The 23,860-nt window shown below is 33.6% G+C and overlaps 2 protein-coding genes across 4 annotated transcripts in view; both read right to left on the reverse strand.

Annotated features, from left to right (window-relative positions):
• Tango5 (Transport and Golgi organization 5) overlaps window positions 1-23,860 on the reverse strand; it is a 37,097-nt gene that overhangs the window by 7,712 nt on the left and 5,525 nt on the right. Inside the window, exons 1-5 of one of the 2 annotated variants that reach the window (XM_089708758.1) lie at window positions 21,732-21,885; window positions 11,485-11,585; window positions 7,526-7,639; window positions 6,655-6,754; window positions 839-1,020 (exon numbers count right to left, since the gene is read on the reverse strand). In XM_089708758.1, coding sequence (XP_089564884.1) covers window positions 839-1,020; window positions 6,655-6,754; window positions 7,526-7,623 — 380 coding nt within the window. In that variant the 5' untranslated portion in view covers window positions 7,624-7,639; window positions 11,485-11,585; window positions 21,732-21,885. Of the gene's footprint in view, window positions 1-838; window positions 1,021-6,654; window positions 6,755-7,525; window positions 7,640-11,484; window positions 11,586-21,731; window positions 21,886-23,860 lie in introns of those variants that run through there. The other variant, XM_089708756.1, reaches the window with a different exon arrangement.
• LOC149478938 (uncharacterized) lies at window positions 13,726-15,315 on the reverse strand. 2 transcript variants are annotated; one of them, XM_089708960.1, is made up of 2 exons: window positions 15,103-15,315; window positions 13,726-14,990 (listed from the first exon to the last, which is right to left on the reverse strand). In XM_089708960.1, exon 2 carries the CDS (start codon window positions 14,385-14,387, stop codon window positions 13,965-13,967), a length of 423 nt encoding a protein of 140 aa, XP_089565086.1. In that variant the 5' UTR covers window positions 14,388-14,990; window positions 15,103-15,315; the 3' UTR covers window positions 13,726-13,964. The 2 variants fall into 2 exon arrangements, with proteins under 2 accessions (XP_089565086.1, XP_089565085.1); XM_089708959.1 differs by having other exon boundaries at window positions 13,726-14,931; window positions 15,257-15,312.

Genomic DNA, 23,860 nt, shown 5'->3' on the forward strand with positions numbered 1-23,860 from the left:
GACAGATTATACTGAAATAATAGTTTTTTTTTTGTTGAAGGTTGTGCTCAGTTCAATAACAATTGTGTTGAAACACGTCGATCGTCAGCGGAATTATTTTGTAAACACGGGTTATTAACACATACGTGAAACTATTTAGAACAAACACATTTTGTCATAAATTATCATAATTTTCCATATTATTCATTTGCAGTTATGACATTAAATCCTATGAAATTTCCACGACGGAGGCAATGAAAAAAAAAATTCAAGTAAAATTCAAGACATTTTACACGACACGACGTCATCTTTTGAAACTATGTTAAGCTGTATGTACTACGGGAACACGTGCAGCCCCGTGCCGGGACCGAATAACACACTCGCTTAGTGACACCCACCAACCAACCTTACTCAATATAGAAGTAAGATACCAACCAAATTTCATAAGAAAAACTTACAAAAATCTACAAATTTTCGATCAAAACGCGATCTAAACCAGCTTTTCCGCACACAATCCTATAAAAAACTGCAAAAAAATCTATTTATATATTTCTCCCAAAACTCGTTCAAACCTTACTTTTTTACAATCCAATACAAAACTACACAGCACTCACTCGTTGGGATACGGCGGCGGTACAGCAGGAACGTGTGCAACCCCGTGCCGAGACCGAATAAGACACACGCCTAGTGATACCCACCCACCTTATTCACTTAGATAAGCTCAAAAGAGCAAGAATACGACCCACATTCATAAGAAAAAACACAAAAAATGACAAAAAATCAACGAATTTTCTTCTCAAAACGCGTCAAATACCAACTTTTCCCTACAAAATCCTCTCCCAAACTACCAAATACTCACTCGGTGGGATACGGCGGCTCGGGGAAGTTGAGGCCGCCGCACTCGTACGCGGCGAGCGTCACGCGCGCTATGTGCGGGCCCAGGTACAGCAGGAACGTGTGCAGCCCCGTGCCGAGACCGACCGACGAGCACACGCCCAGTATCACCCACCAGCCCCACCATGCTAGTGTTAACACTGCTTCCTGGAAAAAAAAACATTTTTTGTAAAAAAACTGTAAAAAAAAAATTTTTGTGTTAAGATTTTTTTTTGCGGAGATATGAACGAGTAGTTGTATTAGTGTAAGGGCGGCCGTACACGGACCGCTTCAAGTTGAGACCGACGGCTTGAAGCCGCGACCGCGCGGTGAACTATGGACATTCATTCACTGCCGTACACGGATTGCTCGAGCCGTTAACTGCTCGAGCCGCCCGTGTACGGCCGCTCTAAAAGGCGTGATTTGCATGTCATGTAATCCAACTTTACGTGATTTTCAATAATAGTATTAAAAGCAATTTTTTAGTGGCTATATTTTTAACTAGCTGTTGCCCGCGACTTCGTCCGCGATTACGTCGTTTTAGGTCATTCGTCGTTTAAAAAAAATACGTGACACTTTATTTTTGAATGTTCTTAATTGTCTCTTATAAAATTTAACTACATTAAAATTGAACACTCTGAAAATCTTAAAATCGGAGAAAATTGAAAATCTGAGGAAAACATGAAGGAATGTGATTTAAATTCTACATTACTTAGTATTTCAAATAATAATCTAAATTAAATGTAGATTAACAGTTTGAGCGCACCGTTATAGAATATGTACCTAAGTATTAAATTACGTTAGTTTACATAGTAACAAAACAAAAACACGATGACATTCTTTCGCGCTCGGTACCACAAACTAAGCATGTTAATGGTACGTGGCCCGCGTCACTTGACCCCCCGCGAGTTCCCCTCCTTTGCTATGCGAAAATACATTCGTCGCCCTGCTGTAGGAAAAATTGTAATACTGTGGCCTGGGCGTTATACACGCCCAGGGAGTTCCTGAGTGCCGATAGACGTCCGTCTATCGGCATTTATAACAATCTTATATTAATATCACCATCTTGAGGAAAAGCTTCTAATGTCGATTTAAAACTGCATACATACGAATTAACCTGATGAAACATGTTCTAAAATTGTGAAATGAGTTCAGTTTTAAATTCGAGAAATATTGATAATTCTTGTATTCGACTATTCGTTGTAGTCGAATACAAAATATATTTAAAGAAACTTAGGTTGGCCTTCAGGCAAAAGGGATCCTATCAAATGGTAAACTTGACCTTGTATCTTAAAAGTAAGCATGAAAGGACCTTCTGATAATTGTTGAGCACCAAAGGATCATTTGAAACGCACTACTATAAGAGCGAATATTGTCTAAGAACTGTTTAGATTGCACGTCATGTTCCTCTAAAAGTAGTGATTTCAAAGGTTCCGGTGTATCTTCAAACGAAAGCCGACTCCTTACTCCACTTTAAAGCATTACAAAAATAACATACTACGTTAATATCGCCTATACAGAAGATGATCTGTAATCAATTGTGAGGTTATAAGAAAACCCACTTTTATATTTGTCGGACCCCACCACCGAATTCGTAGATTGATCTTCTATGTTTACCTCTAAGTCATTAAGACTATGCGAAATCTGTCTGCAGTAAGAGGGGCCTCTCGCTATTCGTCCGTTTCCAGAGACCGAATAGTTTCAATTCTTAATCTTTCATTAAACAAACTTAATAATCGTTTTTGTCTCAATTAATTGTAATATTCGCGTCCCTACTCTAGTCATTGCTTATGCTCATGTTCATCTTCAAGAGATCGAATAATATTATGGTGCACCCTATCATTTGTCAAACGGTCTTCATATTGAGTAAAAGTTTCAGATTCTCGAGATAAAATGTGACGGCCGTGATCAGCTGTGAGACGTTATACCCTCTCAGTGAAGGTTTCGGTCTCACGGGATAGTACATGCCGTTCGCGGTCAGCTGTGAGCCGCAATTCTCGTTGTGAAGCGGTTTCAGGTTCTCGGCATAACACGTGTTGTTTTCGGCCTAGAGTATACCTCTAACGATTCTTGAGAACTCTTATTTCTCATTTTCTTAGCTTTGCTCGAATTTCGAGATAAAGATTTTTTAGGTGGCACTGATGCATGAAAATAAAAATAGAGTTAAAACGGACTGAGAGTGTTATAGACAAATATAATCAGAAAGCTTCGAACTCCTAAGCTATCGGAAGTTACACGTGTTATTGTGAGTCAACCATAAAAGATAGACATTTATGATGTCGGGAGATATTTTTTATATAATAAGGAGAACATTTCTTTCATACATGATTTCTGTGTAGCTTTAACCATTAAGGTTGCACACGCGACGAAAGCTTAAAAATGGAGTTACTGCTCTGCTCAGGAATATGAAAAATAATTGTACCAAGTTTCGTTTAAATCCGTCGAGTAGTTTTTGTTTCTATACCGGTTATACGGACAAAAATTTTACTGTTTGCTTCTTTGGCATCAGTGTCGATCCCTAATCACCCCGTGATAGTTATTTAGGAAATATATTTCATGTACAGATTTAATATACCTAAGTATACATAATATATTTAGATTCCAATTTCCATGTAACGTTAAATTCGACTATACAATAACTAACAGACAACGCAGGTTAGGGCGCGTTCCCACCGTGTCGTGACGACAGATAATCGTGTAGTTTTAAGTGTCGTGGCTTATATGTTTAAATGGAGGTGTTCACATTTAGAACGACACAATTTACTGTCGTCTACGACAGTTTTTGCAGTGACGACACTTTGTCGTGACAGTGGGAACGGCAAGCACGACAGTCGTAAAACGATAAAAAATCGTGGACGGCAACTCTATGACGTCCATTGAACTCAGGAGAGTAAACGCACTAGTAATCACCAAGCGAACGCAGAGGCGACTAGATTTGTAGCTTGCTGATGATGTGTAAACGACAAAGTGACTGCCAGGAAACGATAAAATGTCGTCGCGATCCAATGGGAACAGCTAGATACGACAGTCGCTAAACGATAAAAAATGTTGACGACAAACAATCGTTATAATGGGAACAGGTAAAGACGACAGTCGTCGAACGATAAATTAGTCGTTACGACATAGTGGGAACGCGCCCTTACTCTCGTTTCCGTAAGTTGAGGCGGCTACATATTCGGTCCTCATAACATCACTTTTAGTGAACGAAACGACAGCGCGGTTTAATTCGATGCCAACACCATCAGAAAAAAGGAAATATTTTTAATTGTGAAAAAATATTATGATTTACACTATTTTAATATAAAATATATGGCTGTGAGTGTGTAAAAATAAATCCAGCTAGTTTCACATCACACTTATGTTTATAATTAGCTATACGACATGAAAATATACATATTAATTACCAAGCAATAATCATACAGGTAAATACTGAACAAAAGTATTAACAGTCAAAGTTTATTTTTACTAACATTTAACAACACCCATGTAAATGATGAAGAAATGATAATTATCAACGAACTAACCTTTTCTATAATACTTAACACAGCACATTTTTTAAATTATCTTGCTCAACTCTGCTCAAAAATTTGAGGGTTTTGTTGGAACTGTAATGTGTCAAAACTATGATATATCTAAACTACGATACAACTTGCGTGCGGAAATGCTCATTACAATCAGTGAATTTAAAGAATAACTAACAACAACTATTCAATTTTATTGAGCTGATGAATATCTTTTGCCTGGAAGAGATCACCGCCGCCTAATAAATATACTGTGTTTTCTTATAAAATCGTAACATAATTTCTTTTATCTACTAAATTTTAATAAATAAGTTCTTTTTGTTATTTTTATCTAAAAATGATCTTGAGCTTATATTAGGCAAAAGTATACATTAACTTTTTATAATTTCAGGACCGCACCTTAAATGGGGTGCTCGGAAAATATGCCTACGGATTATTAATAGAGAAATGATACCTACACAACAAAGTTATGTTGGTTCCATTTTATTTATAAAATATAATGAAAATGGGCAAATATAAAACATATTATGTAAAATGATTAAAAATAAATAAATGAAGCAACTACGATTCAAAGAAAACATCTTTTTCAGTGTGAAAATGCTCTAAGCAATCCTGGATGATGAGTAGGTATAATATCATGTACTCTCATCCCAGTACGGTCGGTACCTCGATAGCCATAACGATAAATATTATAATCAGATAACAGCAAAGTCAGAATAAAAATCATAACTTGTACAGTTGTGAGTGCAAAATTTATGTTTCATTTGGCAATAACATTTTTTTCGGTACTAAAACGTAGTAGTTTGATATGTGGTTGGCTGCCCCTCCTCTCCTTCCTGAAAAATATCCTCCAAAATTACCCGAGATACTTCCAATGATTGAACCATACGTTGGACATTAACTTCAGTCAAAAATTGACGAAGCGGATGATTACTAATTTCCACTTAATCCTTGCTGCCACTATCTTCATCATCAAATCATCAATTTTCAAGTGGTGTTGTAAAATTGTCAGCAGAAATAGTCTTCCAAAGGCGATATAATTTTATGAACATTGAATCTGTAAATAAAAAATCAAACGTTAATAATTGTAAATCAATAAAAAAAGCTACTTACAAATAAAATTTTATCAACAAACTACTGTTCCCAACGCACCTCAAAATCTTGTAAAAGTCAAAAAGAATTCATCATTTTATTATTTCATTCTAAAAGTGTAATATAAAACCATTATAAAACCAATAAAAAACATGAATTGCTATCATTATAAAAATAAATACCTATAAAAGTAACAACTTACCTTTTGTGGGAACGCATGGTGAAAATTCACAAAACACGAAGATTGAATTTGATATTTTTGGTTTTATGACATTTATTTTAATTTTATTTATTTATTTATTTATTCAAATGCTTTATAAATATAAATTTATAAATAATAAATTTATAAAGAATAGAAACATTCGATCACGAAATTATGTGGGTTCGAGTCCCGCCTCGTGATCGAATTTTTATAAAACACGAAGATTAAAAATGTAACCAATGAACACAATCAATATTAGATTAATTGTAATGGTGTCTAGTTTGACTTAAAATAATAAACATCTACCCTCACTTTTAAAAATGTAGTATATTCACACGAAATATAAGCGCACCTTATAGGGAAGGGAAGATATGGGTTAAAGAGTTAAATAAATAACATGATTATATTTAAATTATTAATTTTCAACAGTTGTTCAGTAGTGATAACATGTAAATTGATTTGATTTTTACGAAATCTCATAGATGGCGCTGTTTCAAATTTGTCTTTATACTACTAAATTCATTAAACTGTTTCTCTGCCCAAATTACGTAAATGACATAGTTTTTATTTTGTAAAGCTAGATAATAGCATGGCTTACTCGAAACCAACATTTAAATATGAGTCTTTAGATTGTACGCTGTCGTAGTACACGGAATATGTAAGAAAAATAAAGGTTCACAGCTCCTCCCGCGAAGGTGATATCATGATATGTTTAAACTATCCTCACCCGACCTCTTAGGAATATTCATGCAAAATTTGAAGTAAATCTATGCAGTACTTTCTGAGATTAGCCCGGAAATACATACAGACAAACAGACAAACAGACAAACCGACAAACAGACAAAAATTCTAAAAACTATATTTTTGGCTTCTATATCGATTATAGATCATGGATCAAGTATTCTTTAAAAAAAATATTCAATGTACAGTTTTGACTTTCCTACGATTTTATTATATGTATAGATTGGTTATTAGTAAAAAACATACCTGTACATATTTTTGATGTGGTCCATTAATATAAAAAGAGACGGCAATACCGCTGACTAGAACAACTATAGACGCCGCTAAACCCTTGTACGCTAACAGTCTGAAAATTATAAATTTATAAAGAATAGAAAAAATTCGATCACGATCATTTGAATGCCATAAAACAATAAATATCAGTCTGAAAATTTGTAATATTTTTTTAATAAAATAGCAATAATAACACCAACACTAATACTATTCTTTATTTTGATGTCACTTTTGCATAAAATGTCTTGATTTCACAGGAAATAGGTACGTAACAAAAAAAATATACGTATAGGTCAATTGTATGTAATTACATATTATTATAAATGATGACTCTTGCGTTCTAAATAACTCACTTCTATCATAAATATCATTCTTCTTATGGCATGTATTATAATAAAACAATAAGTATCTGCAATGATGGGGCCGGATTTTGGGGCACTATAATAAAACAATAAGTATCTGCAATGATGGGGCCGGATTTTGGGGCACTATAATAAAACAATAAGTATCTGCAATGATGGGGCCGGATTTTGGGGCACTATAATAAAACAATAAGTATCTGCAATGATGGGGCCGGATTTTGGGGCACTATAATAAAACAATAAGTATCTGCAATGATGGGACCGGATTTTGGGGCACTATAATAAAACAATAAGTATCTGCAATGATGGGACCGGATTTTGGGGCACTATAAGTCATGATAAAAATTAAAATACTAATTTTGATTTCGCTTATTCCAGATAAAGAATTAAATGTCTAAAGATTATTTATCTTTAACACATCCCCTAATTTTGAATACTAATTAATAATTATATCTAGTCTTACAAATTATTTAATTAAATACCTTCGTAACCCAGTTGAGCACAATATAAATAATTCCCGGAAGAAATATTCAAGTGTGGTAAACGGTCGCCTCCATAGCACGAGACTATCTGTATCCATTGGAGCTGCTTTTATTCTGAAAATCAATCGTTATTCATTAAATATCATTAATTGTAAGCGTATTATAAAGTATAGTAATTGTTATTAAAATTCCAGGCATGATGAAATTATTTTGAATGGTATAAAACTAAATATTAAATTCAAATTCAATTTCAATGTATCATAAAAGAATTAAGTACATAGAAGAAAAAAAGCTCAAATCTCGTATATAAAAGTGTACATATTTTAAATGTTTTATGCAAATATATCGATTGAATAGTCGAGAAAAATAGTGTTAAAATTTATATTTCTTCGAATCGAACATTTCTCTTGAAATGCTATCGTCTATAGTTTATTACTTTTTCAATGAATTATTGAGTGTTTCTTAATTAATGACCCATTTATAATGGATTCTTCAACTACTTACTTATGTAGTATTTTAAGAAAATCAGCACATAAAAGAAACAGACACAAATTCTTCTGTAGCTTAAAAATAACTCTGCAAATGATACTAATAAATAAATGACCTTTCGAGCGGGATGGTAATTTTCGGATAAAATTTAGAATAGCATAAAGCTAGATGAATGAAACAACTCCAAACATGTTTCGATAGTAAGTCACACAAAACGGGATAATAAATTATTTTATTCCATGGCAGGATACTATAGTATGCCTAAGCATTTCTGATGCCAATGGGTAAGTCAGATAGTCTTTGATTGGAGCTGTAATTATAGTCCAAATAGATAGATAATTCATATTCCATACTACACAAAGATTCTGTCGGTTGTGACTGCATTGGTCGTAAAATGATTCTACCCATCCTAGATCTCATTATTTCCATTATAACCCACATCCTTAACTATTCACTGTCCTCTAGTACATTTCCTAAGTGTTGGAAAGATTCCTACCTTATACCTTTGCCAAAGAAAATCAATCCTTCTTCCTTTTCTGATTATCGTCCTATATCAATCCTGCCATTCCTCTCAAAAATCCTCGATAGATTAGTGTACGAACAACTCCACAGATTCCTAAACATGCACAATCTTCTTAATCCTCTCCAATCTGGTTTCCGATCGGGTCATAGTACGACCACTGCACTTGTCAAGATCACAGACGATATTCGTTTCGGAATGGATAATAAAAAGCTTACAGTCTTAACTTTACTAGATTTTAGCAACGCGTTTAATACAGTAGATTATGATGTACTCCTGAGTCTATTACGTTCTCTTAACTTATCGCCTCCGGTAATCGACTGGTTCTCCAGTTACTTACATGGGCGGCGTCAGCGTATACGAATAGATGAGGTTGTATCATCATGGTGTGAAGTCGGCGCTGGTGTTCCGCAAGGCGGGGTCCTATCTCCATTATTGTTTTCCATATTCATCAACTCCATTTCGAACAACTTAACATGCGACTACCACATGTATGCCGACGATCTCCAAATCTATACCCAATCAACCCTTGACGATTTACACCAGGCTATCAATTTAACCAACAAGGATTTGGAAAGCCTAGTTTCATGGAGTTCGGCTTATGGTTTGCAAGTAAATCCTTTAAAGACTCAAGCTATAATCATTGGCAGTCCTTCTTTAATTGCAAGGGTGAATTGGGTGAATCTCCCTCCTATTGTTGTTGACGGCACGTTGATCCCTTATAGCGAAACTGTTAAGAATCTTGGTGTGTACTTCGACAATACTTTATCTTGGAGGCATCATATCAAGGAGGTTAGCAAGAAAATGTACGCAACTGTGGCGTCTTTGCGTCGTCTACAAAATTTCCTTCCTCTCCCAACCAAAATCCTGTTAGCACAATCCCTCCTTTTGCCCATACTTGACTACGCCGATGTGAGTTATGTCAATCTCTCCGTAGATCAAATAAACAAACTCGAACGTCTACAAAATCTCTGTATACGATTCATATTTGGTCTACGGAAATATGACCATGTATCTGAGTTCCGGTCTAAACTCAAATGGCTACCGATCCGATTTCGCCGGGATGCTCATGTGCTGCATCTTCTCTATCAGGTTATGTTTAACCCAAAGATGCCGAAATACCTAAAAGAAAAATTTGTCTTCAGGGGAAACAATGATGAACCAGTTCGCTCCACTGAAATGTATCGATTACGAATGCCTCAACATCTTACTCGTTTCTACGATACTTCATTCACTGTTCAGGCTATTAAATTGTGGAACGCTTTACCTGAGCCAATAAAAAAGGCACAGTCATTGAATAAGTTTAAAATAATGGTAAGCGATAACTATCACTCTTCTTGTCGTACTTAATAATCTATATATTGTATTATATCTTTGTCGCTTTATATATTTATTATCATGTTTTTATGGCTTTAATTATTCTTTCCTATACTTTTGTGAATATATATATTATATTTATACATATCTTTATATTATATTCTTACATATTATATTCTTACATATTATATTTATGCTCTGCCCTATCCCTCTCCTCTAACTAATTTCCTTCCGTACTCCGGTTGTCTGGAAGAAATCGCTATTTAGCGATAAGACCGCCATTTGTTTTAATTTATAATTAGATTAAGTTCATATTTTAGTTTAAATCTAAGAGCAATAAAGGATAAATAAATAAATAAAGATAAATCCTTAATATTATTGAATATTCATGTTCCTAAAAATATTTCTTTAAATTAACGTGTTGAAGTATATAATATTTTATAAGGCTCCGTTGATTGAGACAGTAATTTCATCTTCATAAAATATGTCGTACTACCAAAACATAAACCGAACTGCCTGCTTTCGTTACATCATTATGTACCTTGTTAGGGAAGAATCAATTACTGAGACACGATCTCAATTTCCGAACGCAAACAATGAGTTTACTTTCATAGTCTTTATACATACATTAATCTTGATATTCTTCGTAAGAACTTAGTGCGTAGGTACTAAGGTCTTACAAAGAATTTAAGTTAGGCAGTTTTGTAATAAGTTTCGCAGTACAACGTATACTTCGGAGTTTAATTTAAGTGAGTGCTCTGTTTTCTAAATAATGCTCGTGAAAATTTGACGTACATCAACCATAAACCACGTCTCCAAAAATATAACAATGGTCATCTCAATGTTCTTTAAAATCTTCATCTCAATTTTATTTTAAATCTCATAATAGTAATTTATCCTACAAAATGTCCCTCATGCCAGTGTACGTAATTTTGAACTTTATTGTTACAGCATTAAAGCCTCATAATGGAAATTAATCATACAAAAATTTCCCTCATGCATGTTCAATTTTGAACTTTATTACCATATAGACTACAGGCCCGTGTTGAAAAAATTATTATGGGTCATTTGACCCACCACCTGACCTATCTAGAATGATATAAGAGCATAAAATAATAAGATTCGGCACTATGACGTCACTTGTAAGCTGTCCACCTGAGTGCAGATGAGAATTCGAAGGTTCAGGTAGAGATTTTCTCCCTTTGTCTCCATGATTTTTGTACGGCGTTGCGGAATAATGGCTTAAAAGCAGTATAGAAACAGTATGACACAGATGCCGTACAAAAATGGTGGTCCACAAAGTCGGAATTTATTTTTATTTTTCGACAGTTGCCGGGGTAAATTTGGTCATTTGATTTTGTACGGCATCTGTGTCATACTATTTCTATACTACTTTTAATCAATTATTCCGCAACGCCGTACAAAAATCATGGAGACAGGGGGAGAAAATCTCTACCTGAACCTTCGAATTCTCATCTGCACTCAGGTGGACAGCTTACAAGTGACGTCATAGTGCTGAATCTTATTATTTTATGCTCTTATATCATTCTAGATAGGTCAGGTGGTGGGTCAAATGACCCATAATTTTTTCAACACGGGCCTGTTGTCTAATAGACCTAAAGTATAAACTTACTTTATCTCCTTAGGATGTGTATGGTGCAGACCGTTGCGCGTACGCTGCTCCGTGTCCACTTGCACCGCAGCCGCCAGCTTGTAGTACCCTAAGCGGGCGAGCTGAAACAGTCATATACGTTACGCACTGGTTGGAAAGAGATGGATATATGTTTCATAGTTCATTTGTGATTTAGGGCTGTAATGGGTTTTACGGGTGCTAACCATAGAAATCTAAATAACAAGACACTAGAAGTCGTAAGCGTGCGTGACCTTGTCGCCACTCAGGTGATTTGCACAACACCAGTGCATTCGTCACTGTTCAGTTGCTCTGGAGACGTATGAGTGTATACATGGTGTGTTTCAGCAATTCCCATTGCGGAAATTCTTCCACAAGTTGTAATTATACTTATAAAGGAATAATATTTCATCGGAAAATATTTTTTTTAGAAATAATGCCGTTTTTCCTTAAAATTATAGAATACTAGCGGTCCGCCCCGGCTTCGCCCGTGGTACATAATATTTACGTTTTCTCTACATAAGAACCATCCTCGTACTTCAAGAAATATAATAAAAAAAGAATTATCGAAATCGGTTCAGCCGTTCTCGAGTTATGCGCTTACCAACACATTTTGCGATTCATTTTTATATATAAGACTAGCGGTCCGCCCCGGCTTCGCCCGTGGTACATGTTTATGTTTTCTCTACGTAAGAACCATCCTCGTACTTCAAGGAATATAATAAAAAAAGAATTAACGAAATCGGTTCAGCTGTTCTCGAGTTATGCGCTTACCAACACATTTTGGGATTCATTTTTATATTATAGATTTACAAGTATTACGAGCGTCACCATAGTAATCGAAATAACAATGAATGACACAGTCGACCATTCCTATTATCACGTTTGTTCGTATTGGAGCAAAAAGTCTCATATACTTAGGGATGTTATTCTAAAATAAACCGTAAATTCGTGCGTTAGGATACATATTCAAAAGCTTAATTTAATAGATAAGTTAGTTTTCACTAAAATCAAGCTGTCCAATAAAAGGCATAGTTTACTTGTGTGTACTGTTTAGCTTTCGGTTTGAATGTGTTGATTTTGGCGACAGCGGTTTTCATACGAATTATGACATTTTAGCACTTCTATGTGTCTTGTTATTTAGATTTCTATGGTGCTAACCATATCTAGTGCTATTGAATTAGAAAATTAAGGGGTGAAGTTTAAATACTAGCGATAGTAGGTAGCTACAAATAGATTGCTTATCAGAGAATCATTGATTGATTCATTATTTGATTATTGCAAATACGGATTATTTGCCAATTGCAATTTAAATAAGTTCACATTGCAATTTCTTAAATTTAAATTTATAAAACAACTCGTGAAGATTTTACACCGGATATGAAGTACCTAGATGATAAGTTTCATACATTTTTATATTCAATTGAACAGAATAAGAATAATACGATCAGATTGCAAAAACAAGAACATTGTTAGAGCAAAACGCATGTAATGTAGGTATAATAATATTTAAATGTCAATCTATGTGATAAAAAATTAAAATCAGTTCCGGATAAGAAATTATTATTCTATTCGTGTTTGATGTGGATTAAAAATTCAAGGCTATGTTATGAAGGTGCACATAGTAATTCGAATACCTACGATTACATCTCTGATAGCAATTAAATGGAAATGAAATTGTGTCATTTTTGGTTAATTAATGATATAGTGTAGATAGATAGTACCTACCTATAGATATACGAATACATATAAAATAATGATCTAGAATCTATATTCTAGAAAATTAGAAATTGTCCTATGAAATCTATAGGTAGGTACCTAGTTATATCACTTATATGGGTGTTTCTCTGCTATTTGGAAACTCGTTCAAACAAGACTGTCCTTACCAAAATTTATCAAATGTTGAGAATATTTGTCAATACAAAGCAAGGTAATAGTATATCAAAAATATATATTAAAGAAACACACACATTTTTTTCTTTGTTTTTTAGTTATGAGCGGTTTTGTGCAAAATCGTGACAGGGTAATGTTGTGACTAACCAGGGGAATGTTTTAATGAACTAAAACTAATATTTTTGTATGTTTAAACAATCAAATCTTTATTTTTATTAGCTCTTACAATGTGTAATTATTACTTAAATAATCAACGAGATCAAAACTAAATTCACTTACAAAATAGAGACATTTTTATAACATTTGTTATTTAAACTGAACAAAATCAACTTCTTACTTTTAGTCTTTCTAAAATACTGATTGTTTGACATAAGTCAGCTCTTAGAACGTTAAATAAAATAAAAACAAAAATATTACCTCATCACAATAAACTTTTTTTGGCTTACAATTAAGAAACATTTTTACTTTTCAGGTAACTTGAAATAATTATCATTGCTGGCACAGCACACACTTTCAGGGAAACATCTCTTATTTCTCAAAGACATGTACCAATTTTGGAAAACTATAAAATAATCTACTTCCTTTAACAGTCACGTTCGGATCAGGAACTTTTCCAATATTTGGTCAAAACCGACATCAGACATATCATTCTCATCTATTCTAAACTTGTAGCCCTTGTTATCACAAATTTTCAGAAAAGTCACTGTTAGTTCGCCGTCCTCATCATCTACTTTATTAACAACCGCAGCATAGCGATATTCCCTGTTCCCGACAATAAACTTAACTAAAACGTAATCACCACTGTTATAATAAGTTTGCTGAAGGACGCTTGTACTAGGCTCCGCAGTATTATCAAGATCAGTCTTAGTATTTTCAATCGGTCTTAAAAGGATAGTCTCTGTAATGCAGTCATGTCCGTGAGATTTGAGATAGCGGGATTTCGACAGGAATCGGAGTCTGTGGAGATACAGGCCTATCATTTTGGAGGTTCTAGACTTCAGCTGAGCCTTCATACTGTGGTAGTTTACACACTTACACACTAAAAATGCCTTAAAATCCTATTTTAATATGCGATGGTAAAACTTTACCATCGCATATTACCGGCATTCATTTTGTGAGCGTCGGACCCGTTACACAGTATCGAAATAAAATGTTGTTCCATATTGTGACTTCGAGGCTACATGTGGAGGTTCCAAACGTAGAAAAGTTCTCCTGGAATTTTTCAGAGAGTGGCCACGGCAAGAGTGCCACAGATGGTATTGGCGCCACGTGCAAAAGATCTGCTGATGCTGTCGTTGCTGCAGGAGGAGATATCGATAGTATGGAATCTTTTATAGACTCTGTGTGTCAAAGGTGTCCTTCAATCACTCTATTTACAGTTGACGATGATGCAATTAAAAAAATGACTATGGATATTCTGAAAGACGCCTTTCTTCTTGTTTTTGAGGGTCATTTTTAAGTCGTTGATATCTCAATCGTTCAGCTATTCGTTTTTGTTCTAATATTTCTTCTCTTGTTTTGGGTGGCTTCATTTTAGGTGGCATTTTGAGCTATAACCTACGAAAAAGAAGGATAATTATATTATTTATTTATTTATTTGGTACATATTATTAACGCTGAGGAAAATTGATGCGCTATCCAGCAATGAAGTCTTTACAAAACTTAAAAAACATTCCCCTGAGGTAAGGAACACTCCCCTGTGCATATAAATGACAGGGGGATGTTGACCAGGGGAATGTTTTTTTAACTTGAAAACCAAATAACTCAAAATCATTAAAACATATCACATTTATAACACAGATGTGCAGACATGATTGCTAGTAAAGTAATTTAAACAAATTATCTTAATTAAAACTCTTAAAATATGAAGACAAATGCTCACCAGTGGAGTGTTCGTACTAACGGCCGCGACGCGTTGTTCACATCCAAACACAGTGGTGCTACTGACAAGATAGCGGCTGTCTATTTACATTGACAACCGAACGAACTTTACACCGTTTGCGTTCCATTTCACGGTTGAAATGTTTTGGACTAATAACCTAAGTGATTTTCGCGCCGTTTTCAAATGTTACCAGGGTAGTGTTTTAAAAATTTGAGGACAAACTTCGTAAACAATTTTTTCAATATTTTTTTTATTATAGACATGTAATTTGTAATTTAAAATATGCCACAGTCTTCTGCAATTGCATATTATTATTATTTAGTAACGAATTGACAAGTATTAAATATATATAGGTATCAATACTTCTAATTCTGGAAAAGGGACATACCAGGGGAGTGGTTTTTGAGATGTATAACATTTTTTTTCTCGAAAATTATTATATTAAATTACATAATGATCAATTGTGAACCAAGAATACCACATTTATGTTCATATTAATCCTAAAAAAATAGAAATGATAGAACTTATTCTAATAAAATTTGCTTGGGACAGTGATTTTCCATTTAGCAGAGAAATGCCCATATCTCATATTAATAATGATTAAAAAAGTTAAGCACATGTATTCGGATACGTTAGGCATTCCTATATTATAATAATAATAAATAATAATGGCATAATAATTAATAATAATTTAATGCTGTTACAACTCTCTACAAAAAATACACACGCAAACGTAATACACACACGCATAAAAATCAAAAATCCTTCTTATCTAATCCATACTAATATTATAAATGCGAAAGTAACTCTGTCTGTCTGTCTGTTACTCAATCACGCCTAAACTGCAGAACCAATTTGAATGAAATTTGGTATGGAGATATTTTGATACCCGAGAAAGGACATAGGCTACCTTTTATTGCGAAATATGTACCACGGGCGAAGCCGGGGCGGACCTCTAGTATAATATAAACAATGCCCTTACACTAGGTATATCAATATACAATTATGTATCTCTTGACTCATTGAAAGAATATCACAACAAGAATATAACACTGCATAATTAATACACTAGATACTTAATGAATTCGGCGAACAAACAAACAATTATACAGAGTAAATAATTATCATTAATTAATTTCATATTATGATCAAATTACTACGCTCAATTGAGATTAATTAAAAAGTTTTTACTTTCATAATTATTTATCAATTGAGGTATATTTTATTGGAATAACCAAAAAGTATTCAGTTTTATGAAGCTTTGTAATAAAATAATTTATCTAATATATATAAAAATGAATCGCAAAATGTGTTGGTAAGCGCATAACTCGAGAACGGCTGAACCGATTTCGATAATTCTTTTTTTATTATATTCCTTGAAGTACGAGGATGGTTTTTACGTGGAGAAAACGTAAATATTATGTACCACGGGCGAAGCCGGGGCGGACCGCTAGTTTATAATAAAATCCATGGACTGTAGACTGTAGAGCTCTATGTTTAAAATTAAAAGCAATGCTTTATAAATAGACGGTACTTTGAAAATTGGAAAAAAATATATTTAAAAGATTTTGTAATAATCTGTGCCATTGAGTGTTTTATAGTTGTATTAAAAAATCCGAGAACGTAAAATTATCCATAAGAAGGTTACGAGAAATGATAAGATATTCTTATCAGCAGTTATCAGGAAATATTAATATTTAATAAAGAAAAGGTCGATAAATCTCTGAGATGTCCTCAGTTATGGTACAACTTACATAAAAGTAATATGAAACAGGAATAAAGAAATGTATTTTCATAAAAGAAACATTTTCGAGACGTGAACGAAGGACAAAAGCTTTTCGTTCATTTTATATGTTTATTAGTGTCTGAATTAAAATACATATACAGGGTTACTTGTAAAACACCAGCAAGTCAGCAACCTCTCAGGACAAGATATCTAACATCATAAGTAACAACATTTGTTCTACGACTTTTGGCATAACGCAATACATTATTTTTAAATGATTTTTTTTAAGTTTTTATTGTACTCTCCTAACATTTGTAAGTCTATGTTCTATTCATTACCGAAAGGACGACGCGACACCTTTCCCCTCTCGTTCGCTGTATATGTAATTCGAAATAATAGAAGGAAACTGTGCTTTCATCAATCCTATCCTACTAGGTACATATTTATAAATTAGCTTCCGCCCGCGACTCCGTCCGCGCGGATGTCGGTCTTCGTGTGGATGGTTTATTTCTCCATTTTGGACATCTTATAAATATCTATTGGACCCAAATACGGCTAGGCCTATACGCAACGTGTGTTCGCGGTTCTACAGAAAAACGTCTATGGATAAAACTGAAAAATTAAGATTAATTTTTTTCTACGTATTTTTCCAGGATAAAAAGTATCCTATTTTACGCCCAGGATAATAAGGTATAATTATACCAAGTTTCATCGAAATCGAACCGGTAGTTTTCACGTGATGTCTTCACAGACAGACAGACAAAAAATTTTTTAATCACATATTTGCTTAGATCATTAAGTAATGGATAACACACGCAGGCGTTTCCCCTTTTGCCGAGGTATAAGATTATTCGAATCGAAAAATCTTATGCTTTCATAAAAACTACTTGCGTAATCGATTACGAACACTCTGCGTATTCGTAAAACATCGAAAGGACGTCTGCGAGTGCTCCGCTAAAAATGCCGTTTTGCACTGTCAAGTCTTGCAGAAGCAATTCAAACATGTCGAATATTAAAAAAGATGGAATAACCTTTCATTTGTGTATATTTTTTTATTTTTTTAACGTACATTTCTAATTAAATGCAATTTCTAATAATCGTCGATGTATCGTTTAGCGATATGATCAAGACAAATAATCGAGTCATGTGTGTACTCGATCATTGATGCGGCCTCACGAGACTATCATGGAAAGAAAATATACAAATTTAATCTTTATGAACTAAGAGATAAAGTTGAATTTAAAACGCGATATTGAACCGCATTCCCCACGAGACTATAAAGCGATGTAGCGAGACTATCTTGAAGAGAAAATATACAAATTTAATCTTTATGAACTAAGCGATAAAGTTGAATTTAGAACGCGATATTGAACCGCACTCCCCACGAGCACCACGAGACTATAAAGTGATGTAGCGAGACTATCTTGAAGAGAAATTCAAATTTAATCTTTATGAACTAAGTGATAGAGTTGAATTTAAAAACTCGTCGCTTAAAAGGTCGTAAATTTTTACGACTTTCTTAGTGACGGACTGCTTTTAACTTGAACGTCGATAAAAAAATATTTTTCTAAGTATAATTTGAAATGAGATGAGAATTAATCTTTATTATATTAAAATTTTACACAACTGCATAAAAAGGAGTATAATGTTTATTTTGTAAGTCTTGTATATATTTATTAAAATTTACGCTCGGTTACTTTTAACTGGCAGAACATTTTAATGGTACGGAACCCTTCGTGCGCGAGTCCGACTCGCATTTAGCCGTTTTTTTTGTAATGTTAATCTTGTAACCTTTCTATTATGTAATCTATACTAATATTATAAAGCTGAAGAGTTTGTTTGTTTGTTTGTTTGTTTGAACGCGCTATTCTCGGGAACTACTGGTCCGATTTGAAAAATTCTTTCGGTGTTAGATAGCCCATTTATCGAGGAAGGTATATATCATCACGCTACGACCAACAGGAGTGGAGCCACGGGGGTGAAACCGCGCGGAGCAGCTACTTTGTTTATATGTATGTACGAATATTGCGTATATTTCAGATTTACAAAAAATCCTGCTTTAAGGCTAAGGTGGATTGAATGCTGTGGGAGAAAATCAGAATGGACACCTCGGTACAGAAATAATAAAAATTTCTGGACCGATATTTATTTTATTGAATATAATATGTGATGTGTTGAATGTATTTATTCAACACATCATATTCAAATACAAATAAAATGGCGTTTTATTGTTTTTTCGTATGCATATAATAATGATGAAAACGTTACAAATGACCTGTGTAGTATTTTTTATGAATATAATATTAATGTTATTTCTAATTTCAACAAAATTATTATTTTTGTAATATCGATATGGTTACATCCCTTTAGAGCGATTGTATTATTACGTATATGTATAGAGATTTTTCTGTGTAATCGATGTATGTGTGCAAAAACATGCTAGTCTGTCCATTTTGTAATAGTTTGAGTTTGTAAAGACACAAATTATTTTTGTGAATGTGTGATTGTGTTTCAAAGTGTGAGTTACCCTCCCCGCACCAAAACCGGCAGAAAGTTTAGTTAGAACATTTGCCAGCGTGCTCCATCCATTACTTAATGATCTAAGCATATTTGGGTTTGGTATCGATCCAGTAACACCCCCTGCTATTTATTTTTTCAATATTTTCAATGTACAGAATTGACCCTTCTACAGATTTATTATATGTATAGATATAGATTCGAAAGTTTGTGAGGATATGGATGTATGTGTGTTACTCTTCAACGCAAATACTAATGAACCGATTACAATGATTTTGCGCACACATATAAAGCTGAAATGTTTGTTTGTTTGAACGCGCTAATCTCAGGAACCTGGTCCAATTTGAAAAATTATTTCGGTGTTAGAACTGTTAGATAGCCCACTTTTCGTGGAATGATATAGGCTATACATATATCATCACGCTAAGACCAACAGGAGCCACGCGGGTAAAACCGCGAGGCACAGCTAGTAATTGATAAATCAGCTATAGACTAGAGTTGATAATTTTTGAAACAAAAAAAAATCGCAGTCGGATGAAACCCATTAGAAAAGGAGGGGAATATGATAAAAATGTAAGGAAAAATAAATTACGGTCAATCCGAGTTCGGGAAGCGGGAGGGGGGAGCTTTTAAGAGAAAAAAATGGTTTCTCTCGATTTCCGACAAAACTACAAGTCCTATAGAAAAAAGTTCAATGGCAAAGTTGTAGGTAATTAAAAGTTCTACAACTTTTGTATTCACAATTTTTCACATAACCTAAAAATTTAGGTGAAAAATTAAAAAAACCAAGTTTTTGGTCTTTTATTTCTATCTACTTCAAAATTTATTTTTTTTCTACGAAATTTGGTGGAAACTTACTTTATTATGTCCCAAATACACTGTAATTTATTTGATTGAAAATATTTATTTTTTCGCCTTATTTTGAATTAATACCAAAAAAACAACCTAATTTTCAATCGAAAAGTCACCCGTCAAAATATCAGCTTTTTTTAAAAACTTGGGGTGCCTTTTATTCATTGAAATCTCTACTTTCATATGGTGTAAAAAAAAATAAACACCACCATAGTAAATGTTCTCAGGAAATGCATACAAACAGTGTGAAAATTAGCTTTTACTAAATCAGGCACACTTATCGAACTACCTGAAATGTTTTTATCGACATCATTTTGCTTTTGAATATGCTGTAAAATATTAAACTTAGAACAGATAATTATTATTCTTTTGAAATATTACCGAAAAGCCGATACAAGAGAAGATATAGAGTTCAAGAAGTGTGCCTGATTTAGTAAAAGCTAATTTTCAGACTGTTTGTATGCATTTCCTGAGAATATTTACTATGGTGGTGTTTATTTTTTTTACACCATATGAAAGTAGAGATTTCAATGAATAAAAGGCACCCCAAGTTTTTGAAAAAAGCTGATATTTTGACGGGTGACTTCATAATTGAAAATTAGGTTGTTTTTTTGGTATTAATTCAAAATAAGACGAAAAAATAAATATTTTAAATCAAATAAATTACAGTGTATTTGGGACATAATAAAGTAAGTTTCCACCAAATTTCGTAGAAAAAAAATAAATTTTGAAGTAGATAGAAATAAAAGACCAAAAACTTGGTTTTTTGAATTTTTCACCTAAATTTTTAGGTTATGTGAAAAAATTGTGAATACAAAAGTTGTAGAACTTTTAATTACCTACAACTTTGCCATTGAACTTTTTTCTATAGGACTTGTAGTTTTGTCGGAAATCGAGAGAAACCATTTTTTTCTCTTAAAAGCTCCCCCCTCCAGCTTCCCGAACTCGGATTGACCGTAATTTATTTTTCCTTACATTTTTATCATATTCCCCTCCTTTACTAATGGGTTTCATCCGACTGCGATTTTTTTTATCTTTTCATTATTTTCAAAGGCTTCTACCCCAGTCTACTAGTGAAGTGAATCAATAAAATATTTAGCCATAACTCATACATAATGTAGATACACTATGATATAATTTTTACGATTTGCAATTTACTAGTAAGTAGGAAAACCATGCATTAATATGACACTATAAATTAATTAAAATTAAAACCAAGCCATTTATCGTGTCCACTGTGTACATAGTCGGTCATTAAGCTCCAATACATCGTTATGAAATTAATGAAGCGTGACTCTCGAGTCTCGCGCCGATAATAGGGGCTATTCATATTTCATTGTAACACTGCACACGAATAGAAACCCAGTTAAATATGCTTACACTTATCTCTTCACTTATCACCACAGATTAGTAAATAACCATAGATAATAAAATACGTAGTTACTACGTAACAAAAAACTACGTCAATCACCACACTACGAGCGACTTATTCCGCGTCAACGAAACACGTTTCAACCAAAGCGCAAGTGAAACTGTTCGGAAGACTGTGACATCACAAAACATTTTACTTTCAAAAAACCAACCATCTATCTATAGCTTCCGATAACTCTCAGTTCACTTTCGTTTGAGGTCACCTAATCGTGTTTATTCATGATTTTACAAGAAATCATTTATTAGATAAGAACGACGCCGACGCTTCGTTTTCTTAGAATATTTTAAATGAAACTGAATTTAAAATTATGCGATTAGTAATTACTAATTAGTTTCTTTTTAATGCAAAATGTACAGAGGAAACCATGCTACCTGTATAGTCATTAGTCATGTAAACAAATGTAATTAGGTCTTCTTGAAATAATTTAATTAGACAAAGGAATAAATAATGCTACAGCTTATAAATATGCACAGGTTATTGACCACAGTACATACATTAAAAATAAATAAACGCACAAAGATTTGCCTCGAAATGACTCGGCAGTTTATGAAATATAATGTGCATGTGCAGACTGCAGATAATACTTACTAAATCACTTTAATCATATAATTTTAATAATTCTAGTGTAAAAATATCAAGTTCTATAAAATGTTCTTTTTTTCTGTGGTCTCTTAATTTTTTAAAAATATATCTAAGTATAGTATGGCACAATGGACGTGAAGTTCCTATTTATATCTCAATCGATTTAGTGTAAACAATATTTCTAGCTCCATTGGTCGTATTGGACTTTCACATTGTCTCCTAGACACGTAAAACAATGTACCAGACGCGTAATTTATCGACAACAGCTGATTGACGTGGCGCTACTCCAACACGGCTTTCTTTCTCTTCCGTGATCCGTCAATTATATTTGCATTCGAATTTGAACTCTAATCCTACAATCATAACGAGTATACTAGTATCGATTGTGTTAGATTGATTTGATAAAACTAACCTTAATACTTCAATGTTAATGGCGAGTTTATTGTTAGCATAAAAATAGTGGCGTGATCGTCGCGTGCGCGGTGTATGAGGCGTGGTTGTGCGGACAGAGCTAGTGACCTGCATAGGGTACTCCGTGCTATGTATGCAGTGATTATGCGTTGATACGGAAGCATATTGCTTCCGTTATTTATTTTTTCGATTACGGCTTGTTGCTAAGCAGTTATAGTATTCTTCATATCACCGCTATAAGCTAGACTCACTAGAGGATGTAGTAATTGTTACTGAGCCGTACTTAATTGGCTTGATGTTTTCGTTTGAGAAAATGTTCTATGCAATGTTGCGAGTTGCGACCTTGGCTTGTCCACAACGTCAGCGTTGCAAATTTGCAAATTTTTCAATTATAAATCATAACTGATTCATGATAAGCACTTCGTTTCTACAACAAGGGATATAGGACATGGGAAAGAGTCAGATTTATTCGCCAGAAGTAACTACATCTGTCTCGTGGTAAATTATTATGATAACTTCAGTCAGGCTGTTACTCTTTTTACATGAAGCTAGTAAACTGATTAAAAATTATATAGAGGTAGGTAATGTTTAAAGTAAACAAATTTAATAACGTTAACGAAGTCGCTTGCAGCGCCTAGCAATACTTTAATATGAAAGTAAATTCAGCAATGCAGTTCGTTATAGTTGTTTGTATTTTCATATATTGCAAACTAAATATCCTAACGAACCGTGCACGCTTTGAAAGTCGTATGACTTTAGCACTTTCACATTTACTTTCAAACCAATTTACTGCGAGTGTGAAAGAACTTCCTAATCTTAGGAACATACTTCTCTAGTTTTAATGATCCCTCAATTCAACCTTAACCCTATAATTTTCTGAGTTTATTGCTTTTTAATTGTCTCTTATGTGAAACACAATTCATTTATAGTTGCTTCCTTCATATCTGTTTAAATTTTTCATTCGTTATCATTAATTCTCTCTATCATAGATCTTTCATTACTCTACCGATTAGTTAATTGGCGTTAAAATGCTTTGAGACATGACTTTTCTTAGATCCCAAAAATTGAACATCAAAGGGTACTC

Source organism: Colias philodice, chromosome 21 (assembly GCF_061535455.1).
Source record: "Colias philodice isolate Cphi_HAF_F1 chromosome 21, ilColPhil1 Martin Lab GWU primary, whole genome shotgun sequence".
NCBI classification, from domain to species: domain Eukaryota; kingdom Metazoa; phylum Arthropoda; class Insecta; order Lepidoptera; family Pieridae; genus Colias; species Colias philodice.